Here is a 21,473-nt window from a genome sequence, read left to right as displayed (position 1 = left end):
CAAGCATGGGATGTTCCAAATCACAGCAAGCAGAATGTTTTAACAGGGGTGCCCAGAATTCTAGATAAACTACGTCAAAGAAGACTGTCAACAGGTAGGGACTAGGACTTCAGTCCAGGGGTTGGCCAAAAGGCTTCATCTCGTGTGAGTACACAGGTCACTGTGAATGGATTTGGGAGCTCTGTGCTGGTGTTCAGAGGCTGCCTTTGGACTTAGTGGAAAAGAATTGGGGTAGGGGTGTGGCACATGGCACTTAAGTTGAGGTTTATTTTAGAGACTAGGGAGAGCTGGACCCTGCTCTCAGTGAAGGGCTAGTGGGTAGTCCTGATCTTTTCAGCGGCCACTCCTCTAGAGAGAGGAGACACATGGAAGCCAAAGCCAGACAGGGTTTGACAGATACCCACCAATGAATTTATCACATGGAATTTTGGAGAATTTCTACTACACAAGGTATAGCAGAATCAGTGGTAGAGTTTGATTAGCCTGACTGGTGTAAACTAGTTAAACGCCTTTGTTAGTTTCATCCTAATTCCACCAAAGTAAAAATGGGTATCTGCACTATTTTCATAATGCCACCCGGAAAGCTGTTTGATATGTCAAAGGACCCTACATTTCTCTGCTGAGCAATTGGTGCGCCTGTTTCAAAGGAGGATTAGTTCCATCAGCTCTGCTAAAGAATGACAAAGCCTTGAACATTTGCTAGATCATCCCAGTATTTATGTGGCCTCTTAAAAAAAAATTAAATCCAAGTCGGTTTTAAACTCTAGTTTGAGCCGTTTTCCCAGGAAGTTTGTGTGATTTGTATAGGACCTTTGGGATTAAATGGCTGTTTTAGTATCTCTCATGTGTGCATACATTGTACTGCCCACTCCAGGAACAAAACGTCCCCATCCAGAACATCTTTGTATTCAGGAATGGCTCCAGTGCAAATGACTGCTATGGCAGCCTGGGTTGAAGAAATGATTCTTAGGCCTGGTTTAAAAAATGCAATAATTTCTTAGAGTCCTTCAGCATTGCCACAGCATGTGCTAGTACCAGACAGAACTTTGAAAGCACAGCACCTTACATCTCCAGCGAATGGCCATTTACAGTAACACTGTTGTGAACGCAAATGAGTACCTGAATGATATTTAAGGGAGACAAAAGCAAGACTCTGTTATAGGGCAGATAGACAGCATTTCTAATTATTACCAGATAGAACTTGAAATGACAAAGCTTATGATGTTTGAGGCAAAGTATCAGTTCAAATAAGAGCCATTAGCACATAGTATCTAATTAAATGCTAGGTGGGAGTGCACATACTCTAAGTACAAAAAGAACTTTAGAAATGCAGCTGGTGACTTTCTAGGGTAATGGAGTAGACAGAAAAGGCTCATAGAAGAAATAGGGCTTGAAATGTGCCTTGAAGAATAGGTACAATTTGAATAGGCAAAGGAGAAATAGCATTTTGATGCATGGAGTTTAAAGACTTATTCAAAATAAATTACACAGTACAAAATAATGGCTTGGTATTTTACAAAAGCAGTACATATTTTAAGTGATAGTATCACAAAAATATCATTTTAGAGTTGAAAGCATTGTCCAGCTTTACCAATATGGACATGAGGAAACCGAGGCCCACAGATAGAGGTTCGCTCTGTGCTACCCGGCCAGTATGGGCCCAAACCGGGTCTGCCCAGGAGCCACCTCCTACACTCCAGCCCATTCTATCTGCCATGCCCTGCTGCCTGGATTTTTGGAAACTTCATGAGCAATGAGGCTGCTTTTAGTGTCCAATCAAAAACTCCTCTGAAGTTTCCAGCATGTAATAAACTAAAAATATGTGAAATTAGCCCCCATGGGTCACATATAGTAAACAAAGTCAGGGCAATGTTTATACTTTTCAGGATAAGGCTCCAAATCACTCCATGAGCCGTGCAGTGGAAAAAACAGTGGGCTTCTGACTCAAATAGATCTGGATTGGAATCGCAACTCTTTCGAGTAACTCAGCTTTTCCAAATTGTTTTCCAGACTGTGGAATTGGGTTAATGCCTCTCTCCTGGGGTTGGTATGAGATTTAATGAACTGATAATTTTCCTGCTATCTATCGCATCAACTCTAGCTTTTGAGGCCTTATGGGAGCTGTCCTCATTCAGCAGGTCTGATTCCTTCAGTCCACCCATTCCTCATTAGTTGTGTGAATCCTGTCAGGCCTTTTTCCTTACTGACGCCATGTTCCCAGCCAGCAGAGCTACGGCCTCTAGGAGCCTGTAGGGGCTAAAAGGGACACTTGGGAAGTTGCCACCCTGATGTGAGTACATTGCTTGGAGGGAGGAAGGTGCCTTTGTATGAATATGTGGCTTGGTGAATGGAGCAGCCTAGATTTCATCACCACTCCTCCATCTTGCCTAGGTGCCTTTGCACAGTGTACAAAATATGCAACCATACGTCGCTGCCCCAAGCAGTGCCATCCACTTTATCTGCACTCAAGTAGGTCCTTCCCGTTTTATATGCAAGTTAAGTCGACCCATTCAATATGTTTATGCCTTTAAGCTTCCTGTCATCTTATGTTTAACTGTCTATAGTTTTTCCTATTAATCTACTTAATTACATTTCTAAAGGGTAAGGGTAAAGCCTTTTTCTCCTTTTGAGCTCTTCCTAGCAGAGAACTAGGTACAGCATAATAATTATCTAAATTTATTCTTTGATAAACTTCCAACTTTCAAAGAATAGTAATACATCAACACATCTAATGCATCCAGCAATCCTGGGAAATAAGGATTCTCCTTATTTACAGAGGGAAGCTAAGATTTGGAAAAGGTAGGGCACAGAGTAAGCTCTCTAGACTTTGTTGATAGTTTGCTGTTCTATTTTGTTACTAAACAGTCTTAAAAATATTGAAAGCCAAATGACAAGTTTTCTTGAATCATTGTGTTATCTTTATCCAATTAATGCTTAGGCAGGTAAAGTAGATTTCTGTAGGCAAACCAAGGTAAAAATAAGTCTTTTTAACACAGGGTGGCTTTGAATGAAACCCATTGTAAGTGTATTTACATATTTCAGATTTCATGGATATATTCAGAAATATTAATGTAGTATAATTGAAGTCTAATATTGCACCCTCAAGCCCAGAGTGGAAAATAAATGACTCTTTCTCCCCCTTGCCCTTCTACACCTGTCAAAGTTAATTTTTAACCACTGGCACATTGCAAAACATTCATCCTGAAGAGCCTGATTCATAAATCTTGTTTTAAATGCTCTGGGCTTGGTTCTCAACCCAGACTAAAGGCAAGCACTAAGGTAGAGGGAAATGACATTCAAAGAGTTTTACTTGTCTCTGATTTAATTTTTATTGGTTTAAAATGTGGTCTGACATTAGAGGGTTGCTTCAAAGGTGAAAAATGAAACTTTGAAAAATTACATGTTTGTAGATGCGTAGAACTAAACGGGCAAGCCACACTAGATTTTGTCAAACAATAGTTTTATTTGTGTCCTGAGAGACACAGGTATTTTGGTATGTATGTGTTTAGGAGGGGTATATAGTCAGTTTTACTTTTGTTTTCACAGTGCAGATATCTCTTTGTCTCAAGGGACAAAGATCTGAGGGAGAATTGCAAGGGGGGACTACTTTATTCTGCTAAGCAGTGGGGATGCCTTTTCAGAAACCTGGTAGAATGTGTCAGAGTTTATACATATGTAAACCTGGGCTTATTTATATACTTAAATGGATGTTTTCCTTAGCACAACGTCAATTAAGACCAGTGGATATGGAGCAAATAATTTGAATTACCCTAAAAGGCCCTCTGTTCTAAGTTGTCTTAAGTTAAAATTATGAAGAGAGGTATTCATTTTACCCTGAGATGAAGATTTTGGTTAATTTTTGTTGTCTATTCTTTTTTTCATGGTCTTTTTTCATAAATGATGTCCAGAAAAAGAAGAAGTTTTCTAGGTTGAAAGCTGCTTGTGCAACATTTGCCACTTGATGGTGACTTGTACATATGAAATATAGTATTCAGTTTGTAACTTTTGAACAGTTTAAGGACCAAGAGACATTTTCCTGACTATATCTGCTGAGAAGTGAAACAATGGGATGTATTTGCCTCTGAAATGAGTTTTACGAAACTTTGAGGAAAGGGAGAATGATACATATTGTTTTAAAGAATCGAGAAGGTAAAGTTAGTTTTCCAGTGTGTCTAGGCCTTTGAGGTCCCAGAGAAATGCTGACATTAAAATAAAAGTTTTCCTACAACACTAGCAGCTTCGTGAAAACTGTACTTTTGATTTACTAATTAGTGAGTCATATAGATCAAGTGACAGTAATACAATTATGTGCATTAGTTGGTGTCAAATTCGGACATACGAAATATACAGAAAGTTGATGGTTTTCTCCCAAAGCAGGAATTACTGATTCAGTTCTACCAGCAGAGGGCTCCCTTTTTAAAGCTAATAAAGAACACGTGTCTTGCAGATCACTTTTTAAACACTAAAATTCAACGGGAAAAAGATTCAGCTCACACTTTCCTAATATAATAGGACCTCTCTGGTAGATGATTGTACATATTGTGAGAAATTTGTTTAAGGCAAAGTTTTTCCAATCTATTTCAAGACTTTCTTTCTATACGTTGAGAGAGTACTGCTTTCCAGTGGCTTATTTTCTTCTGAAACAGAAAATATACTGGTGGACTTAACAGAGCATTTTAATCTTAGAAGGTTTTGACATGAAACATCATGTGAATCCAGACAGGTATGCTTAGGAGACTGATGTTTCCAATGTTTCTAGCTTTAGAAAGGCTATTTTTAAAAGTAGGGCAAGATTATGCAGCTCAGGATGCAAGGGTATTCTCTGAACTAACCATATGTCCCTATGATCAGATGGCAGATTCACTTATAGACTGTTATTTCCATTGGGAAAGTTTTTCAATATTATATCAGTTGCACTAAAGGAAAGTTTGTAAAATCACTTTCATCGTGGGTTTAACAGCACTTTCCAGATATTTCAAGTAACCCTGAAGCTAGTTGCTGCTGTTGGCCTGTGTGGACTTTATGTGACCACTGGATCACTTTCCCATGCAGAGTATGAGGGTATTATTGAAAGAACCTATGTCTTCAAAGGGAATGAAATGTTTTGTTTTAATTTAAGCAAGCTAAAAATAGAAAACAGAAAAAACCAGAGTTTTGTTAGGGGTGTGAAATTTTTTGCATGTGGCTTAAAAGATTAACTTCAGTTTTGTCCATTTTTTTTTACTTTCTCTAGCAAAGGGAAGTGAGGAGCAGGGACAATGGGTAGAGAAGGGCATTTGAAACCATCAGAAGATTGGGTTCTAGTCTTAGGGCTATAATCTTCTGCAAACCACTTCACCTCCCTGGGTCAGATTTTGTTTTCCCCTCTATGGCATGCAGGAATTGATTGAAGTGAACTCTAAATTACTTTCTGGTGTAAAGTTTGGTGATTTCCCTGGATAACCTTAAAGCTATCTATGCTCATGCAACTGAAAATTTTCTTAGATCAAATTTTAATTAAATAGTAGTCAGTAATCCCAAGTCTGGTCCATTGCCACTTTCTCAAATAAAGGGCAAACATCCGCTTAGAAAGGTATGCCCTTCTCTGCCCTTCTATCCTTTACCCCATTAGCTGGCACATAAACCTAATGCAGAGACACCTTTTAATTAGCAGGTCATATGGCCATTTAAATGCGAGTTGCAATCGACCTCATAAAAATAGCCGCAGTGTTGTTTTATTCTGAATCGTCACATGATCATGGAGTATAGTATGCATATGGTGTGGGGTTTAATATTCGTCCGAGGATGCCCTCCTACTACTTACTATTGAACATTTTTGTAATCTGCTCCCTGCCCGAGTTGCTCACAAGGGCTTTCCTCTTACACCTGCAGGGCTGTCTGTGCTGGTGTGTGGGAGGAGGTGCAAGAGGTGGACACGAGCGAGGCACTGTGTTCTGGGTTGTTCCAAGAGGTTCAGGCCTTTACAAGTGAGGCTTTGATTCTATTTTTTGCTGAACTAGCTCAGCCACTTCCTGTGTTTGGCTGTGCATAGTGCCTCGCTTCACTGTCGGCTACTTGAGCCCCGCGAGCCAGCCAGCGCGCTCAGCAGCCAGTGAGACTATTTTAGGTCCCCTCACAATGGCCTTCTCATTTCCCAGGCGAAAATGAGCAAGTTGGTCTTGCATTGGCCACTTGTCAGCTGATGACAACTTTGACTTGGGCTCCCCTCCCCCTCCCAAAATCCCTAGCTCAGCAAATATTTGAACCTGCCCAAGTTAATCATGAAGCTGCGATCTTTATCTAAGGGAGACGTGCGAGCGCCTGGGCTCCTTTCCTCCCCGATACAGTAGCGAAATCCAGTTGGCTTCTCAATGAGGAGCCGGCAGTGAGCGGCGGTGGCCCGGACGCACTGCCGGGCGGGGCGTGGGGCGGAGGGACGGGACGGGACGAGCCGAGCCGAGCCGAGCCGAGCGGAGCTGGGCCACTGTGCACGCCCGGAGGGTCCCGGCGGTGCCCCCGCTCCTGCGCGCACTCTCGGCGCCGGACAAGAGCACTGCCTGCCGGGAACAGGCTTGGGGGAGGTGCGGGGGCTTGGCCCACTTGGTGGAAGAACAGCTTTGGGGATTTTTTTTTTCATTGTCGGATACAGGCATTTCAAAGGGAAACCGTTGAAATGCATAACCTGCAAAGTAAGTTGCCTTGAATTTGTGCACTTCTCTGTTCCTTCCCTGTGGTTTATCTGAGCGGTGCCTTTCTGTAGTTTGTCTTGAAGTACGTGTGTGTGCGTGCGCCCCTGTAAGCGCTGCCTGGGGAGGACAGATGGGAGATTAGGGGAGACACTCCCCCTGTCCTCGAGGGGGACAGTGGCTGGGAAAGATAGGGTTTAGGTTGGAATTTCAGTAAGAAGGTACTAATTACAACGTGCTTGGTTGGAAGTTGGTGCCAGGCCAGGGCTTGGAGAGACCATGGGAAAATCACCTGTCTCCCTGCCTTCTCCCTGAGTTAGTTTGCCACAGAAGATCCAACAGCCAGACTGGTTTGCACCGACGGTTCCCAAATGCATGGACTGGCACTCTGGGCTGTTAAACCCGCCACAGCTGCTCGGAGAACTTGTCTCCTTGCTTTGGGGGAGAGTCGACATTTTAATTAAACTAAAAAAGAATGTTTTTCTGAATCTTAGGGCATACAGCCACTTTTACTGTTTTTATTTGAATTTGAGTTCAGGTAAACTTAGGCAAATAGAAAAGTGGGAGAGGGTGGGAAGAGACAAGGTGAGCCTGCTTTTCCCAATAATGGGAAAATGAATTAAACTAGACAGGGGACGTCAGAGAACAGAATGCCTTGCCTTTGGTCTGCTTTTTAATATATTTTATGATCCCAAATTTTACAGAAAGTCTCAAGGGTTTCTGTGTTTTTTAAATGGTCACACAAATATGTGACATACATGTGTACATAGATCACAGAGCCCCACTGTACTTTTTTAAATGAGCCACATTTACCTGGGGGAAGAGCCCCTCCCCCCCCCCCGCCATCATAATATTGTGAATGTAAAGAGAGATTGGTTCACAATGAGAATGTACAGTAGGCTCCTATAAGGGTGACAGGATTATATGCAGAATGACTTTGAAGAGCCAAAATTGATTTATTTATGTTAAGTAGTGCTAAGAAGGAATATTTGTCCCGGAGTGAGGCATTTGAGATAGAGGGGGAAAAGCAAAAAAAAAAAAAAAAAAAAAAAAAAAGTGATTACATCATCTTCCCGTTCAAGCAGTATTAGTAGCGAAGATGGGTTCATCAGTGAAATATTTTGCAAAGATAAATATACCTCTACTCTGCATTCTGATCTATAGCCTCTTTCTTTTTGGAAGAAGCATTTTCTTTGCCCAGTTTTTTTAGGCAGTCACATTAAAATTCTCATTAATAATGTTGACAGACAATTACGTTTATTATTTCTGCTAATAGGCATCTGCATTCCTATTCAGAATTTTCATTGTTAGTCTATAAAGTCTAGTTTTAACTTTGGAATGTTTGGTAGAGGAGGACATTTTATCTATACATTTTCTTTTAACTGTCCTTTCTAATGTGGTACATTTGTGACAGTGTTTGAATTCTGGGTTTTCAGTGAATTATGGAGGACTAAAATACCAGGAGTAGTCTGTACTGCTTCTCTTATACATGAGAGATATCTAAGGACTATAAAACATAACTTAAGTATACCCTTTTAATGCCTTTGTAAGATTTTTAAACCAGGGAATGACTGGGCTATCTATAAAACCAGTGCACTAAGTGGGGAGAAAAGCTCGGAGCTGCAGCATATCAGCTTTTGTCAACCTGCCAACAGCAGAGCGTACCATGCTGCAAGGAGTAATAAACAAGGAATTAGAAAACTCGCTGCTGGAGAACAGTCAAATTAAACACCTTTTTGAAAGGATGAGCATGTATATATTGCAGTTCTATTAAATGTAGCTTCTCAGTGAGGTCGTTATGTTAAGGCTGGTATGGAAGAGAACTGATGAAGCAGGAGTGGTCTGGTGACATTTTTCTGACTTGATTGGCTGGGGCATGTGATGTAATAGGTTTCAGTGCAGCCCCTTATAGGTTTTAAAATGAATTCCAAGACACCATTACAAAGAAAGCCGGACTCTTTTCTTATAACTGAGCTCAGCCAAGGAAACTCTTGCACAAATGTACAATACTGTTTGGAATATGGAAGACCTGGATTTAGAATATGCCAAGACAGATATAAATTGTGGCACAGACTTGATGTTTTATATAGAAATGGACCCACCAGGTAATACTGCAGTATTATTGTAGAGAGTTAGTTAATTTCGTGGCTTTTTAATTTTTCGAAAGCTACTGTAAAAGATCCTTTTTGGATTTCTGTTTTTATTAATTTGTTTCATTGATAAAAATTAGTTTGCTCATGGCTTAAAAATTAAACAGATTGTTTGACTGTCTGTGGAAGCAAGCAGCTCAGGCTGTGTGTGGTAAATGCTTATTCTTACTTGAATGGATATGAATTGAACTCCAGTTTTTCACTGGTGTCTTTTGTTAATCGAGATCCTTCCCTGGGTGAGTTATGTTGTGGGATATTGTCCCTGTAATTAAAATGATGCATCCTTTGTGCTGCTTTTCTCTGTTCCAGTGGATGAGAACAGTGTAGCACTTTGCAGTGATAACACTTGGTACTTTAGAAAGCATGTAAAATGTAGCAGTGATTACAACTCAGTTCTCTAAATGTTGAGACTTTGCTTGCTCTCTCTTATATTAAGATATTATAATGAAAAAAGAAGTTGACTTTCCATTATTGCTAGTCTTTGTAAAATATTCTTGGTAGATACCTGAAATCATTTTTTGCATAAGTTAAAATAGTAACAGTGCTTTAAAACTTATGACAGAATTTACCTAAAAATCCTAGATTTATTTTGTTTCCTAAGTTGTTTTATTCCAATGTTAGCTCTCCCCCTGCCCCCATTTAAGGTATTCAGGAATACTGCAGTCTTTTATTTGTCACCAATTGGTATATATGAATACTGATTTGACATTGAGGAAGGGGGATATCGTTTTTAATCAGACCTAGTATATAGAGCACAATTTATCCAACAGAATATTAACATATTAAAGAGATTTAGGGCACAGATGAGAGTTTCTTAAAGTGGCTTTTGGCAGAACAGTGCCTGAAATACTAAGATTAGAGAAACCCAATTGCTCCTCTTAAAACATACTGCTGTAGATGAGCCTTTTTATTACTGCAACAGTGTTTGTATTACTGCAACAGTGTTTGTGGAGGACAGAGACCAAATTTGTCTTTCATAATTAAATAAGAGGAAATTAAAGCCAACTCATGTTATTCCTGCTACTCATATGTTCATAGTATCTTACTTTAGATGGATTTGACCAGGCATGAAACTTTAATATAACTAGAATCTAGAAGTACAGAATGTCATGACTCTGGATTTACTTTGAAATTTATTCACATGGCCAGCCCAATTTATTTGTTAGTTTCTAAGTCTCTCTCTCTTTTCTCCTTTTCAGTTTCATTTCTTTTTGAGCCATGCTCTGAAAGATTTAAGAAAATTATCTTCCATATTGCATGGAATTGTGAACTAGTGCTATATATTTCAGTTACTCTAATTTTTTATTTTTTTAAAGTAAAAGTATTCATCTAAAGAAATTTAGTTCTAATGTAGTTGGGATTGCGAACAACTTTTTCTTTTTCATCTGCAGCACTGCCTCCTAAACCACCAAAACCCACTACTGTAGCCAACAACGGTATGAATAACAATATGTCCTTACAAGATGCTGAATGGTACTGGGGAGATATCTCGAGGTAAGGCTACAGAAACTTCGTTTTCACTAGATACAGAGAGTTTTAGATTAAAAGAAAAGCACCAGCTTGCTAAGTTCCATTTTTAGGATATCATCCAACATAAGCATGAAGCATAGTTGGTTCTCTTCCAAAGATGACCAGAAAAAGTCACTGAGCACCGGAGAACTGTGGGTGCTGGATGCCACAGGAAATTAAATACCCGGGAAGTTTCATTATTGACAGAGATGTCAGTGAAGTGCCAGAGTGAAGTGGCACTGCCTAAGAACAGAGTGTGAAGGCACTCTATCTATTAAGCACAACTCGAAGAATTCTTGCCTTAAACACAATAAGAAAACAATGCCATTTTATGTTAGCTTTGGGAAGGGGGAGTAAGGTTGGAGAAACCTTTTTGAGATCATGAGTTTCTGTGCTCATTTGTCAGAGAGATTGTAATGTTTGGTTGAAAAAATAAAAACTTAGTACCACAGATACACCAATAGTGAAAGTGATATGCACCTGTTTGTGATGAGACTGCAATTGCTAACATTTCTATTTAAACAAATTATTAGCTCTTATTAGTAAGCTCTGAAAATGCAGTTCATTAATTTAAATCTATGAGAGGCAGGAGGAATATGGGCACTCACTGTACTTTCCACTTGATTTTGCTGTGAACCTAAAACTGCTCTAAAAAATAGCCTATTTTAAAAAATACAAATCTGTGGTCACTAAACCTTAAGGTGAGCATTGTTTTGTGTTTTCATTTCAGGGAAGAAGTGAATGAAAAACTTCGAGACACAGCAGACGGGACCTTTTTGGTACGAGATGCGTCTACTAAAATGCATGGTGATTATACTCTTACACTAAGGTAAGCCAGGGAATATAGCTGAAATTAGGGTTTTGGGCTGATATTAAAACATATTTCCTTATTCCAAAATGTTAATACCTTTAATTTTATATTGTTTTTACAGGAAAGGGGGAAATAACAAATTAATCAAAATATTTCATCGAGATGGGAAATATGGCTTCTCTGACCCATTAACCTTCAATTCTGTGGTTGAATTAATAAACCACTACCGGAATGAATCTCTAGCTCAGTATAATCCCAAATTGGATGTGAAATTACTTTATCCAGTATCCAAATACCAACAGGTAATAAAAACTGAATGAATTATCCAGTTACGATGTTTAGACAAGATCCTTTTAATACTTAGAAAACATTTGAAGCAGATGAATTACATGTAATCAAGTCTAAAAAACTTGACACTTGTAATTACATAATTGCAATTTTAAAGATGTTTCCATGTCAGCTATTTTGTTAAACAATTGTTATTTGATTAAATACCTTATCCATTGAATTTATTTTAATCTTTCTAGGATCAAGTTGTCAAAGAAGATAATATTGAAGCTGTAGGGAAAAAATTACATGAATATAACACTCAGTTTCAAGAAAAAAGTCGAGAATATGATAGATTATATGAAGAATATACCCGCACATCCCAGGTGAGTTTTCTATGAAAATCAGATTAAAAAATAAGAGTTCGAAACTTTTAAAGACTAACATGGCAAAAAGAATTTAAAAGGTTGAGTTTTTACGAATGAGGTGGGGGTGAGATCATTTATTTGTGAATCATTGTTGATTATTCTAGCATAATATCTCTAAAGCTTTAAACCAAAAATTTTAAGTATCAGAATAATAAATTAAGTTCACGTGATAACTGAAGCAGTCACTGAGTTTCAAGTTGATTTGATTCATGATAGAAGGATCCTGTTTAGATTGGAAGTTAGTAATAACTGGAAGTTTCACAGACTTGTCTAATCCCTGAAATGGAGATTTAGGCATTAATATATATCCTGCCATGAAAAGGAAGGGCTATATACTGCTGTGCTTTTCTAGACCCTTATTCTTCACTGGTCACTCATGTATCTGGGAATGCCAGAGGGAATAGAAAACAACAGGGATGCTGTAAACTACAATAGCTTTTAAGAAGATAAAAACTACAGGAAATTGCCACGCAATCATTTTTCATAGATTGAGAAAATTCTCCAGAGGAAATACTTGTTTCTGGGATACTATTTTAATGGATTTTATGAATTTGAGTCCCACTCTGCTAATAATACAGATCAAATGTCCTGGTAGTGTCTTGCAGTAAGAAATTGTTCTATGAAAGGTATGACATTATCTTTTTAAAATTATGTTGCAGGAAATCCAAATGAAAAGGACAGCTATTGAAGCATTTAATGAAACCATAAAGATATTTGAAGAACAGTGCCAGACCCAAGAGCGGTACAGCAAAGAATACATAGAAAAGTTTAAACGTGAAGGCAATGAGAAAGAAATACAAAGGTTGGTGTTTCCCTTGTTCTTGTGCTAGAGATAACCAAAATCCTCTAAAACCATTTAAAGATGATCTCGCTTTTCTGTGCTTTGAATGATTTAAAAATGACAGGAAGAGAAGCCACGCTTTACCTAAGGAAAACTGCTGGGAAACCATAGTGAAACTTTTCATGAACTTTGGGGACCGTTCCTGATGTACCCAGATAATAACAAATACATTTCTTTTGCCTGCAGGATTATGCATAATTATGATAAGTTGAAGTCTCGAATCAGTGAAATTATTGACAGTAGAAGAAGATTGGAAGAAGACTTGAAGAAGCAGGCAGCTGAGTATCGAGAAATTGACAAACGTATGAACAGCATTAAACCAGACCTTATCCAGCTGAGAAAGACGAGAGACCAATACTTGATGTAAGTATTTGAAATGGAATCCTATACATGAATAATTGGTGATTGCTACAATTCAGGATGAGTTAATGTGTTCTCTTTTCAAAACTGTTTTTCAGGTGGTTGACTCAAAAAGGTGTTCGGCAAAAGAAGTTGAACGAGTGGTTGGGCAATGAAAACACTGAAGAGTAAGTAGTTACTAAAGATGGTGATAGCAGAAGATTTTTCTCATTTTAGGAAAATGCGTGACTTGCTTTGTTTTTAGAACAAGTGAGGAATTTTACTGAGTTTGGAACATCTTGTAGGAGAAAATGTATAAACTCAGTGCCATTATCCAGAATTTTAAAAAAAGAAAGCTTAGCTAAGGAGGACTAGGATTTATTTTTACTCATAATGCCGTGAAACAACTCTCTGTGTCCATAATGATGTCCCTGAACATCTGAAAAATCCCAAAATATTTTTGGAACAGTCAGAGAAAAAATAATTATGCTTAATATATTTTAAAGCTTAAGTATATACTTTGTTTGAATTAGTCAAAAACTGGCAATCTGCCTAGTCAATTTCCTGATCTAAACTGGATATACAAGATTGTTTTAATACCTTCCTCTCTGCCCAGGTACCTGAGTGTGGTTGCTTGAAAACAGAAATAGTACAGTTGATTGGTAACTCTTTGTCCTGGGAGGTTGCACTGGAGGCTGAATACCAGGAGAGGAAAACTCAGGTCGGGCAGAGGCAGGCATGTGATGGCCAGTCTGACTGGCTTGGTAGGGGCCAGGAGGGAAGTGAGTGGGGTATGCCTAGGGAAGACAGCAAGGCAAGCTGATGGCTCCTGCACTCTTCATTTAGAAACTTTCTGTCCTGCCTGCCTAGCCAATATTCACTGGTGGAAGATGATGAAGATTTGCCCCATCATGATGAGAAGACATGGAATGTTGGAAGCAGCAACCGAAACAAAGCTGAAAACCTGTTGCGAGGGAAGCGAGATGGCACTTTTCTTGTCCGGGAGAGCAGTAAACAGGGCTGCTACGCCTGCTCTGTAGTGTATGTATCTCCAGCAAACTTTTCTTTACAACATCTCATGAAGAGATGTTTCTTTTATTCATTCATTGAGTTTTGGGGGCAAAGATTTGACATAGTTTTAGTCTTGAATAAGCTTACAGTACAATAATGTAGAAGAGAAACCAAAGCAGCTGTAATACCATTTTAAAGTCTAGCCAGAAGTGTATGTTAATACAGTCTAATAGATACCTACTGTTTAGTTGGAAGACTAGGTTTGGATTCCCATTCAGTGCTTATTAATCATGAGAAATCACTAAGTCTTTTTTTCTCATCTTTAAAATGGAAGTGGCAGTGCCTGCCTTTTTTGCCTCTCAAGGCTACTATAGTTAGAATCTGAGGTAATTTATGTGAGAACATCACCCATAGGAAAAATACTCATCAGGAACAGGTGAAAAAAAGGATTCTGATCATTATCCTTGAGATAGGTACACCCACATTGGATCACTGACATCACCATTTCCAAGAAATTAATGTCCTCTAGTAGGGAATGGTTCTAAAAGTATGTTACACTCCATGATCACCTTTCATTTAATGAGAGCAATAGTCCTACAGCAAAGAAGGGTGCTTTTGTCCTTACTGTGCATAAGGGCACATGCAGAGATGGAGAGTTGTGCTGACACCTCAAGGACAGCCAGAAAGAAGGAATCCTATGAATAGTCATAATGGGAGTAATAGTAACACTGCTAGTCATGGAGCACTGCAGATAGTTGTCCTCATCATGATGGGAAGCTACCACTTGTTGCATGCTTACTGCATGTCAGGCATTCTATCTAGCATATTGCATGCATGATCTCATTTCATTTCTCAAAGTAACTGTATTACATACATTTTACTATTGTCTTCCCTTTAAACCATTTTAAAGATGAAAATACAGTCAGTCAGTGAAGCTGGGTTACCTACCCAAGGCACTCGGCCAAGTGTCTGTTGTAACCTAGGACCCTTTCCCCAAGTTGAGACTGCACAATAATGCTTTTTATTAAAGATGCCCTGAAGAGTTGTGAATTGTCTTGGACAAGCTCAAAAGACAGTTTTTCTTCTCTCCTCTCTAGGGTGGACGGCGAAGTAAAGCATTGTGTCATAAACAAAACAGCAACTGGCTATGGCTTTGCCGAGCCCTATAACTTGTACAGCTCTCTGAAAGAACTGGTGCTACATTACCAACACACCTCCCTCGTGCAGCACAACGACTCCCTCAATGTCACACTAGCCTACCCAGTATATGCACAGCAGAGGCGATGAAGCGCTTACTCTTTGATCCTTCTCCTGAAGTTCAGCCACCCTGAGGCCTCTGGAAAGCAAAGGGCTCCTCTCCAGTCTGATCTGTGAATTGAGCTGCAGAAACGAAGCCATCTTTCTTTGGATGGGACTAGAGCTTTCTTTCACAAAAAAGAAGTAGGGGAAGACATGCAGCCTAGGGCTGTATGATGACCACACGTTCCTAAGCTGGAGTGCTTATCCCTTCTTTTTCTTTTTTTCTTTGGTTTAATTTAAAGCCACAACCACATACAACACAAAGAGAAAAAGAAATGCAAAAATCTCTGCGTGCAGGGACAAAGAGGCCTTTAACCATGGTGCTTGTTAATGCTTTCTGAAGCTTTACCAGCTGAAAGTTGGGACTCTGGAGAGCGGAGGAGAGAGAGGCAGAAGAACCCTGGCCTGAGAAGGTTCGGTCCAGCCTGGTTTAGCCTGGATGTTGCTGTGCACGGTGGACCCAGACACATCGCACTGTGGATTATTTCATTTTGTAACAAATGAACGATATGTAGCAGAAAGGCACGTCCACTCACAAGGGACGCTTTGGGAGAATGTCAGTTCATGTATGTTCAGAAGAAATTCTGTCATAGAAAGTGCCAGAAAGTGTTTAACTTGTCAAAAAACAAAAACCCAGCAACAGAAAAATGGGGTTTGGAAAACAGGACTTAAAATGACATTCAGTATATAAAATATGTACATAATATTGGATGACTAACTATCAAATAGATGGATTTGTATCAATACCAAATAGCTTCTGTTTTGTTTTGCTGAAGGCTAAATTCACAGCGCTATGCAATTCTTAATTTTCATTAAGTTGTTATTTCAGTTTTAAATGTACCTTCAGAATAAGCTTCCCCACCCCAGTTTTTGTTGCTTGAAAATATTGTTGTCCCGGATTTTTGTTAATATTCATTTTTGTTATCCTTTTTTAAAAGTAAATGTACAGGATGCCAGTAAAAAAAAAAATGGCTTCAGAATTAAAACTATGAAATATTTTACAGTTTTTCTTGTACAGAGTACTTGGCTGTTAGCCCAAGGTTAAAAAGTTCATAACAGATTTTTTTTGGACTGTTTTGTTGGGCAGTGCCTGATAAGCTTCAAAGCTGCTTTATTCAATAAAAAAAAGAAATGAAAAAGATCTATGAATATGACAAAGTATTGCTGAGTCCAACAATGTTGTTTTAAGACTCTTAAAATACGGTACCTGGCAATGTTTATTTCATAAAGAATTGTGAACTTCTTGAATCTAGGGAGGGGGAAGGTAGTGAAGGGATGTATCAAGTGGGGTGGTGGGAGGGGGAGGCAAGGTTATATGCACTTTCTCATGATTTACAGAGAAGTGAATAACTGCAAAGTGAAGTTGCTTCTTCTACTTCAGTCTTCTCTCACTTTGATTTGCTAGTTATCAATTAATGACAATTACAAACCTACTGTATCTCTAATACAGTGTGACTGGTCAGGTATTTCACTTCTTGGGAAGGAAGTGCCAAGTTTGTTTTTGGGTTCCTGGAACAGTGCTCACCTTTGTTTAGAACACTGGTTTAAAGGGATAATCTCTGTCACAGACTATCCATCATGACCAGCAAATACTCGTTTTAGGAAGAAAAAAAAAAAAAGCATGATCTGAAAAATACTTTTGGTGGTATGTTGGTTACCCTCCTAGCTTTCCATTTGGTTTAGAACATAAAGCAAATAGACACAGTCATACTGTCACTGCTCTGGACTGTGTGGAGCTCACTAAAGTCATGGTCATTGCAGGAATCCAAGTGGCAGTCCTTCTCATTCATTCTAATCATTGTATGTGCTTCACTACGGGGGGGAAAAGGAAACGTTAGCATCATGTTTCCCATTTAGGGCAGGAGTGAGAGGTCTCTCTTCCTGATTTAGATATGCAAAAGCTGGTATGTTCAGTAGGAACTGTACATGTGTTGGGAGGAATAAAGACTAATTAGCAACCATAATATGGTCACTACCCTGATAGACTAAATGAAATCTTGCAATTTCAAATTACTCTTTCTCCATATTAGATTTACCCACAGCTATATTTCTGTTTAAGTACTAGGGTGAGGGTTTTCTGTTACTTTGTTTTTTAATGTTGTTCCTTTTGAAAGAATCAGTCTTGCAGCTGAGTGAATCATCTGTAGAATGTATTATTTGTCCTCTTTACATGAAGCTACTCATACTTAAGCAAAAGTCAGTCTTATAGCAAGACTGTTTGTTAGCCCTCAAACTTGACTTTACTGATCTGACCATCTCCTTCTCATCGCCAGACAACTGACGATTTCCCTGGTTTTAGTCTGCGTCTCTGCTTTAAAGTTATTGTGATATCCTTCTAGATCACACACAAGTCTAACAGTTAATTAGTTAACAGTTTTTAAACTAGGTTTGTGGGTATTTTTTTGGTAGCACATGTATGCTATTACATACAAATTTTTATTTCTAAAATATAAGATCTGAGATTGAATATTTTCATTAAAAGCTACAGTTTTGTGAATTTTTGTGCTTCAACATTCTTTGCAAGATGATACGGTATTTAGGCATTTGCCTTATTTTTGCATCTCACAAACATAAGTGCAATAGATCTTTTCATTGAACAGCAAAGTAGGATTCATCATTCCATATGACTGAGTTACACCAGACCTATTCTGCCCAATGCCTTTTTTGATTGCAGTGTAGCTTGCCCACCGCATTTGTCATTTTAGATACTTTGCTAGCCGGCCACTTTGGATTTCATCAGACAGTCCTAACAATATTGTCTGAACGGCTGAATATGAATAGATACAGCAGAGGCACTCCTGATATATGATTTTTATCCATGCATCAGTTTTTCCCACCCAGTGTAGCATCCTAAAGATAAAGCCAGAAGCTAAGCTGCAGTGAGGCTGTGATTGGGCATAGAAGTGGGAGCATTGGGACCTCACATTACACACACGAGAGATCATAACCACGTGAAAAGGCAAAACATGTGTTTGCAACATCTGATAACTTCATGGCCTTTGATAAATGTATATATGTATATGTGCATGGACTGTGTTTCCAGTACACCTTTCAGCCAAAACAGATCCACAGTAGTTGTTGAGTTCAAGTACATAACAAGCGAACGTCTAGTACAATTCTTATTTATGTGTATGGGATTTTTCCCTTTGAGGTTGCTTTGTTTTGTCTTACAAAGGTGAAAATTGTTTGCAAGTGAAGTGAGAAGTTCATATTTCTTTGGCTTTTTTGTGTTTTTAAAAGTTACTCCTTTTAGGGAGCTGGTCTGATGACTTGCTTAGCTTGGAAATCCTTGTTTTCAGTGTGTCGAGTCAAAATGTGTTTATGTGAGCTGTCACTGTGGGGAACCAATTGCTTTGTCATATAGCTGGTTATGAACTAGTAACATGTTTGGGAAGTCCTACTGATGTTCCTTTGGAAGAAAAATTCTGCTGGTTTTAACAACTGTGCTTTTGCTATGCATGGTATCCAAGTTAGTTGAAACGCAGACCCTGAGATCTGTTTGAGTTTAGGGTCATTTTTAGAAAGGGGCAGTTTAAAGCACAATGTCTCACATGGGACAAAGTTCCAAAATGCCAAATTCTTATTTTTTAAAAAGCTAGTTCTATAAAATACTGGTATTATGGGTGGGGAGGAAATAGAATTGAGTCAATTGGAAAGACTATCCAACTTAACATGAAACTTGTCACCATGAGATAGCATTAGCTGCCCAGGATGCTGCTATATATATATATATATAATATATATATATTATATATATATAATACATATTATATATATATAATATATAATATATATATAATATATATATATTTTAAAAAATCAAAACAAAAAAACTCATTTATACCTGTGTATTTTTTAAAGCTACAATCTGTTCAATGTTTTTACAAATCTGTTTATATGACATTGTTAAAATAAAGTTGGTCTTTTGACGAGAGGGAGGATGTCACGGTCAGTTGTAATTTTGCCTTCACAAGGCAACTGGGGTGGGGGGTGGGGGTAGTGTGCCTCCTTGACATTTCGTTCAAGTTATAGATTCAATGGAGCTATGTCTTGTTTTAAGTTGCTTTAATGCATTGTATTAGATCTTCAAACAGAATAAAGGTTGTTTTGAAACTTAAGTTTTGGGTTGAAATTTCACTTATCACCTAAGAAATCTTTCTAAAACAGCTGCCTTTTGGCTTATAAATGTTGCTGCTGTTTCTGTTGTCTCCCACCCACCCCCTTTTGATTGTTATCACAGTATCTCATTTTTGTAAAGTTGAGAAGGACATTGAGTGGTCACTTGTAAGTAATACATATGAGCTGTCTTTCATAATTAAACTGTTTTTTGAGACGGAGTCGGAGTCTCACTCTGTCGCCCAGGCTGGAGTGCAGTGGCGCGATCTCGGCTCACTGCAAGCTCCGCCTCCTGGGTTCACGCCATTCTCCTGCCTCAGCCTCCCGAGCAGCTGGGTCTATAGGCGCCCGCCACCATGTCCGGCTAATTTTTTGTATTTTTAGTAGAGACGGGGTTTCACCGTGTTAGCCAGGATGGTCTCGGTCTCCTGACCTCGTGATCCACTCGCCTCGGCCTCTCAAAGTGCTGGGATTACAGGCGTGAGCCACCGCGCCCGGCCAATTTCACCATCTTAAATGAGGAAATACCTCTAGGTCATGTCCTTTCAAGGCATGTTCTCACTATAGGAAAACCAGAATGCCCATCATCCTTCAATTCTCGCCTCCTCCGCATTCATCCCCAAACCTTGAGAATCATCCTCTAAGAACCAAGTGTCCAGTTTTGTCTCTGTTGTGCAGTCTGCATATTTTGAACACTCACAGTGCAGGGATGACATGGGACTGTAGACAGGGAGCTAAGTTACACCTCAAATGCAGATTTTACATTGTATCACCTAGTCAAGATACACAAGTCTTACTGTAGGATAACTTTCCCATTTGTTTTTATTGCTAAGTGGACTTACGGCAATACCACTTTGCATGTATATGGTGTTTACATGTAGACACAGTGAGGGTCTAGACCTGAAGACATAGTCTAGTAGTAGAGGGGAGAGGGACGTACAAATAATTACTCTCAGAGCAACAATGACTAATATTTTTTGAGTATGGCAGTAGCTCCAAGACTGATGTTCTGCTTTCCCCCTGCTCTGTTTGGTATCACAGATAACTATATTCGCTGGAGCGCTTGTCCTGGGGCTTCTAGGTGTCTCTTCCCTGGCTCTAGCTCCTGCCAGATAGACCCTCATTTTCAGGCCTGAGCAAACCCCCTCTGCTCTAGCTCTCAGGAGAAGGCTCTGGAAACATTACCTACTCCCATTTTTTACTCTAGCCCAAGAAGTGGTTGCAGCTTTATGCTGTTGCTAAACGTCTGGTTTCCCTCACCACCCCCATTTGGTTTCTGAACCCTTCCCTCACCCAAGTAATTATCATTCAATTATTCCAGTAAGAGCTAGGGTAATTCCCCCCCCACATACACACACTGGTCTCTGACATATCGAGTGATTATTATCTGTTAAACTCTTTGTTTTACTCTTTCCACAATTACCTGGGTAAGATGATTATATTCCCATTCTTTAGATGAGAAAACGAGCATAGATGTGAGATGACTTGCTCAAGATCATTCAGCATCTGAGAACAGAGTTGAACGCATAGGCTTCTCAAGCCAGAGCTCTTTGCCCCTATGCTGTAATGTAATAGACTTTCAATGGAAAATGCACAAGAGAATGCAAAAAAAAAAAAAAAAAAAAAAAAAAAAAAAAGGCTCACTGGTAACTTTTTGCTGGGGAGGTAACCATGTGGCTTTCAATTAGTAGACAGTGCACAGGTGGTCAATGATGAATCACAGGAAATAGCCTGGGCTTGCTTTAAACCAGTGGTTCCCAAAGTGTGGTTCCCAGACTAACAGCATTCACATCAGCATCACTTGGAAACCTGTTAGAAGTACAAATTCGCAGGCCCTACCCCTGACCTACTAACTATGACACTGGAGCCCAGCAATCTGTTTCAACAAGCTCTCTGAGTGATTTTAATGTATACTAAAGTTTGAAGATCACGACTTTAGATCACCTGCTTACTGAAATAGTACTTCTAGCATTTTAACTAAAAGCCATTACCATTAATGAGTGATATGTTACTTTATAATTTATGTTCATAATGTAG

At 39.1% G+C, this 21,473-nt stretch overlaps 1 protein-coding gene across 4 annotated transcripts in view; it reads left to right on the top strand.

Moving 5' to 3' along the window:
- Window positions 1-16,459, top strand: part of PIK3R1 (phosphoinositide-3-kinase regulatory subunit 1) — an 83,072-nt gene extending 66,613 nt beyond the window's left edge. For 2 of the 4 annotated variants that reach the window (XM_031003243.3, XM_055367061.2), the window contains exons 8-16: window positions 10,207-10,309; window positions 11,055-11,153; window positions 11,257-11,437; window positions 11,663-11,788; window positions 12,490-12,632; window positions 12,858-13,034; window positions 13,130-13,198; window positions 13,881-14,051; window positions 15,119-16,459. In XM_031003243.3, the coding sequence (XP_030859103.2) occupies window positions 10,207-10,309; window positions 11,055-11,153; window positions 11,257-11,437; window positions 11,663-11,788; window positions 12,490-12,632; window positions 12,858-13,034; window positions 13,130-13,198; window positions 13,881-14,051; window positions 15,119-15,308 (1,259 nt within the window). In that variant the 3' untranslated portion in view covers window positions 15,309-16,459. Of the gene's footprint in view, window positions 1-6,311; window positions 6,669-8,354; window positions 8,771-10,206; window positions 10,310-11,054; window positions 11,154-11,256; window positions 11,438-11,662; window positions 11,789-12,489; window positions 12,633-12,857; window positions 13,035-13,129; window positions 13,199-13,880; window positions 14,052-15,118 lie in introns of those variants that run through there. The other 2 variants (XM_004058758.5, XM_004058756.5) reach the window with 2 other exon arrangements.
- Window positions 16,460-21,473: the final 5,014 nt, after the last annotated feature.

Source organism: Gorilla gorilla, chromosome 19, assembly GCF_029281585.2.
Source record: "Gorilla gorilla gorilla isolate KB3781 chromosome 19, NHGRI_mGorGor1-v2.1_pri, whole genome shotgun sequence".
Lineage (NCBI taxonomy): Eukaryota > Metazoa > Chordata > Mammalia > Primates > Hominidae > Gorilla > Gorilla gorilla.
The sequence above is the reverse complement of the archived record's forward strand: the minus strand, read 5'-3'. Positions and strand labels throughout refer to the sequence as shown.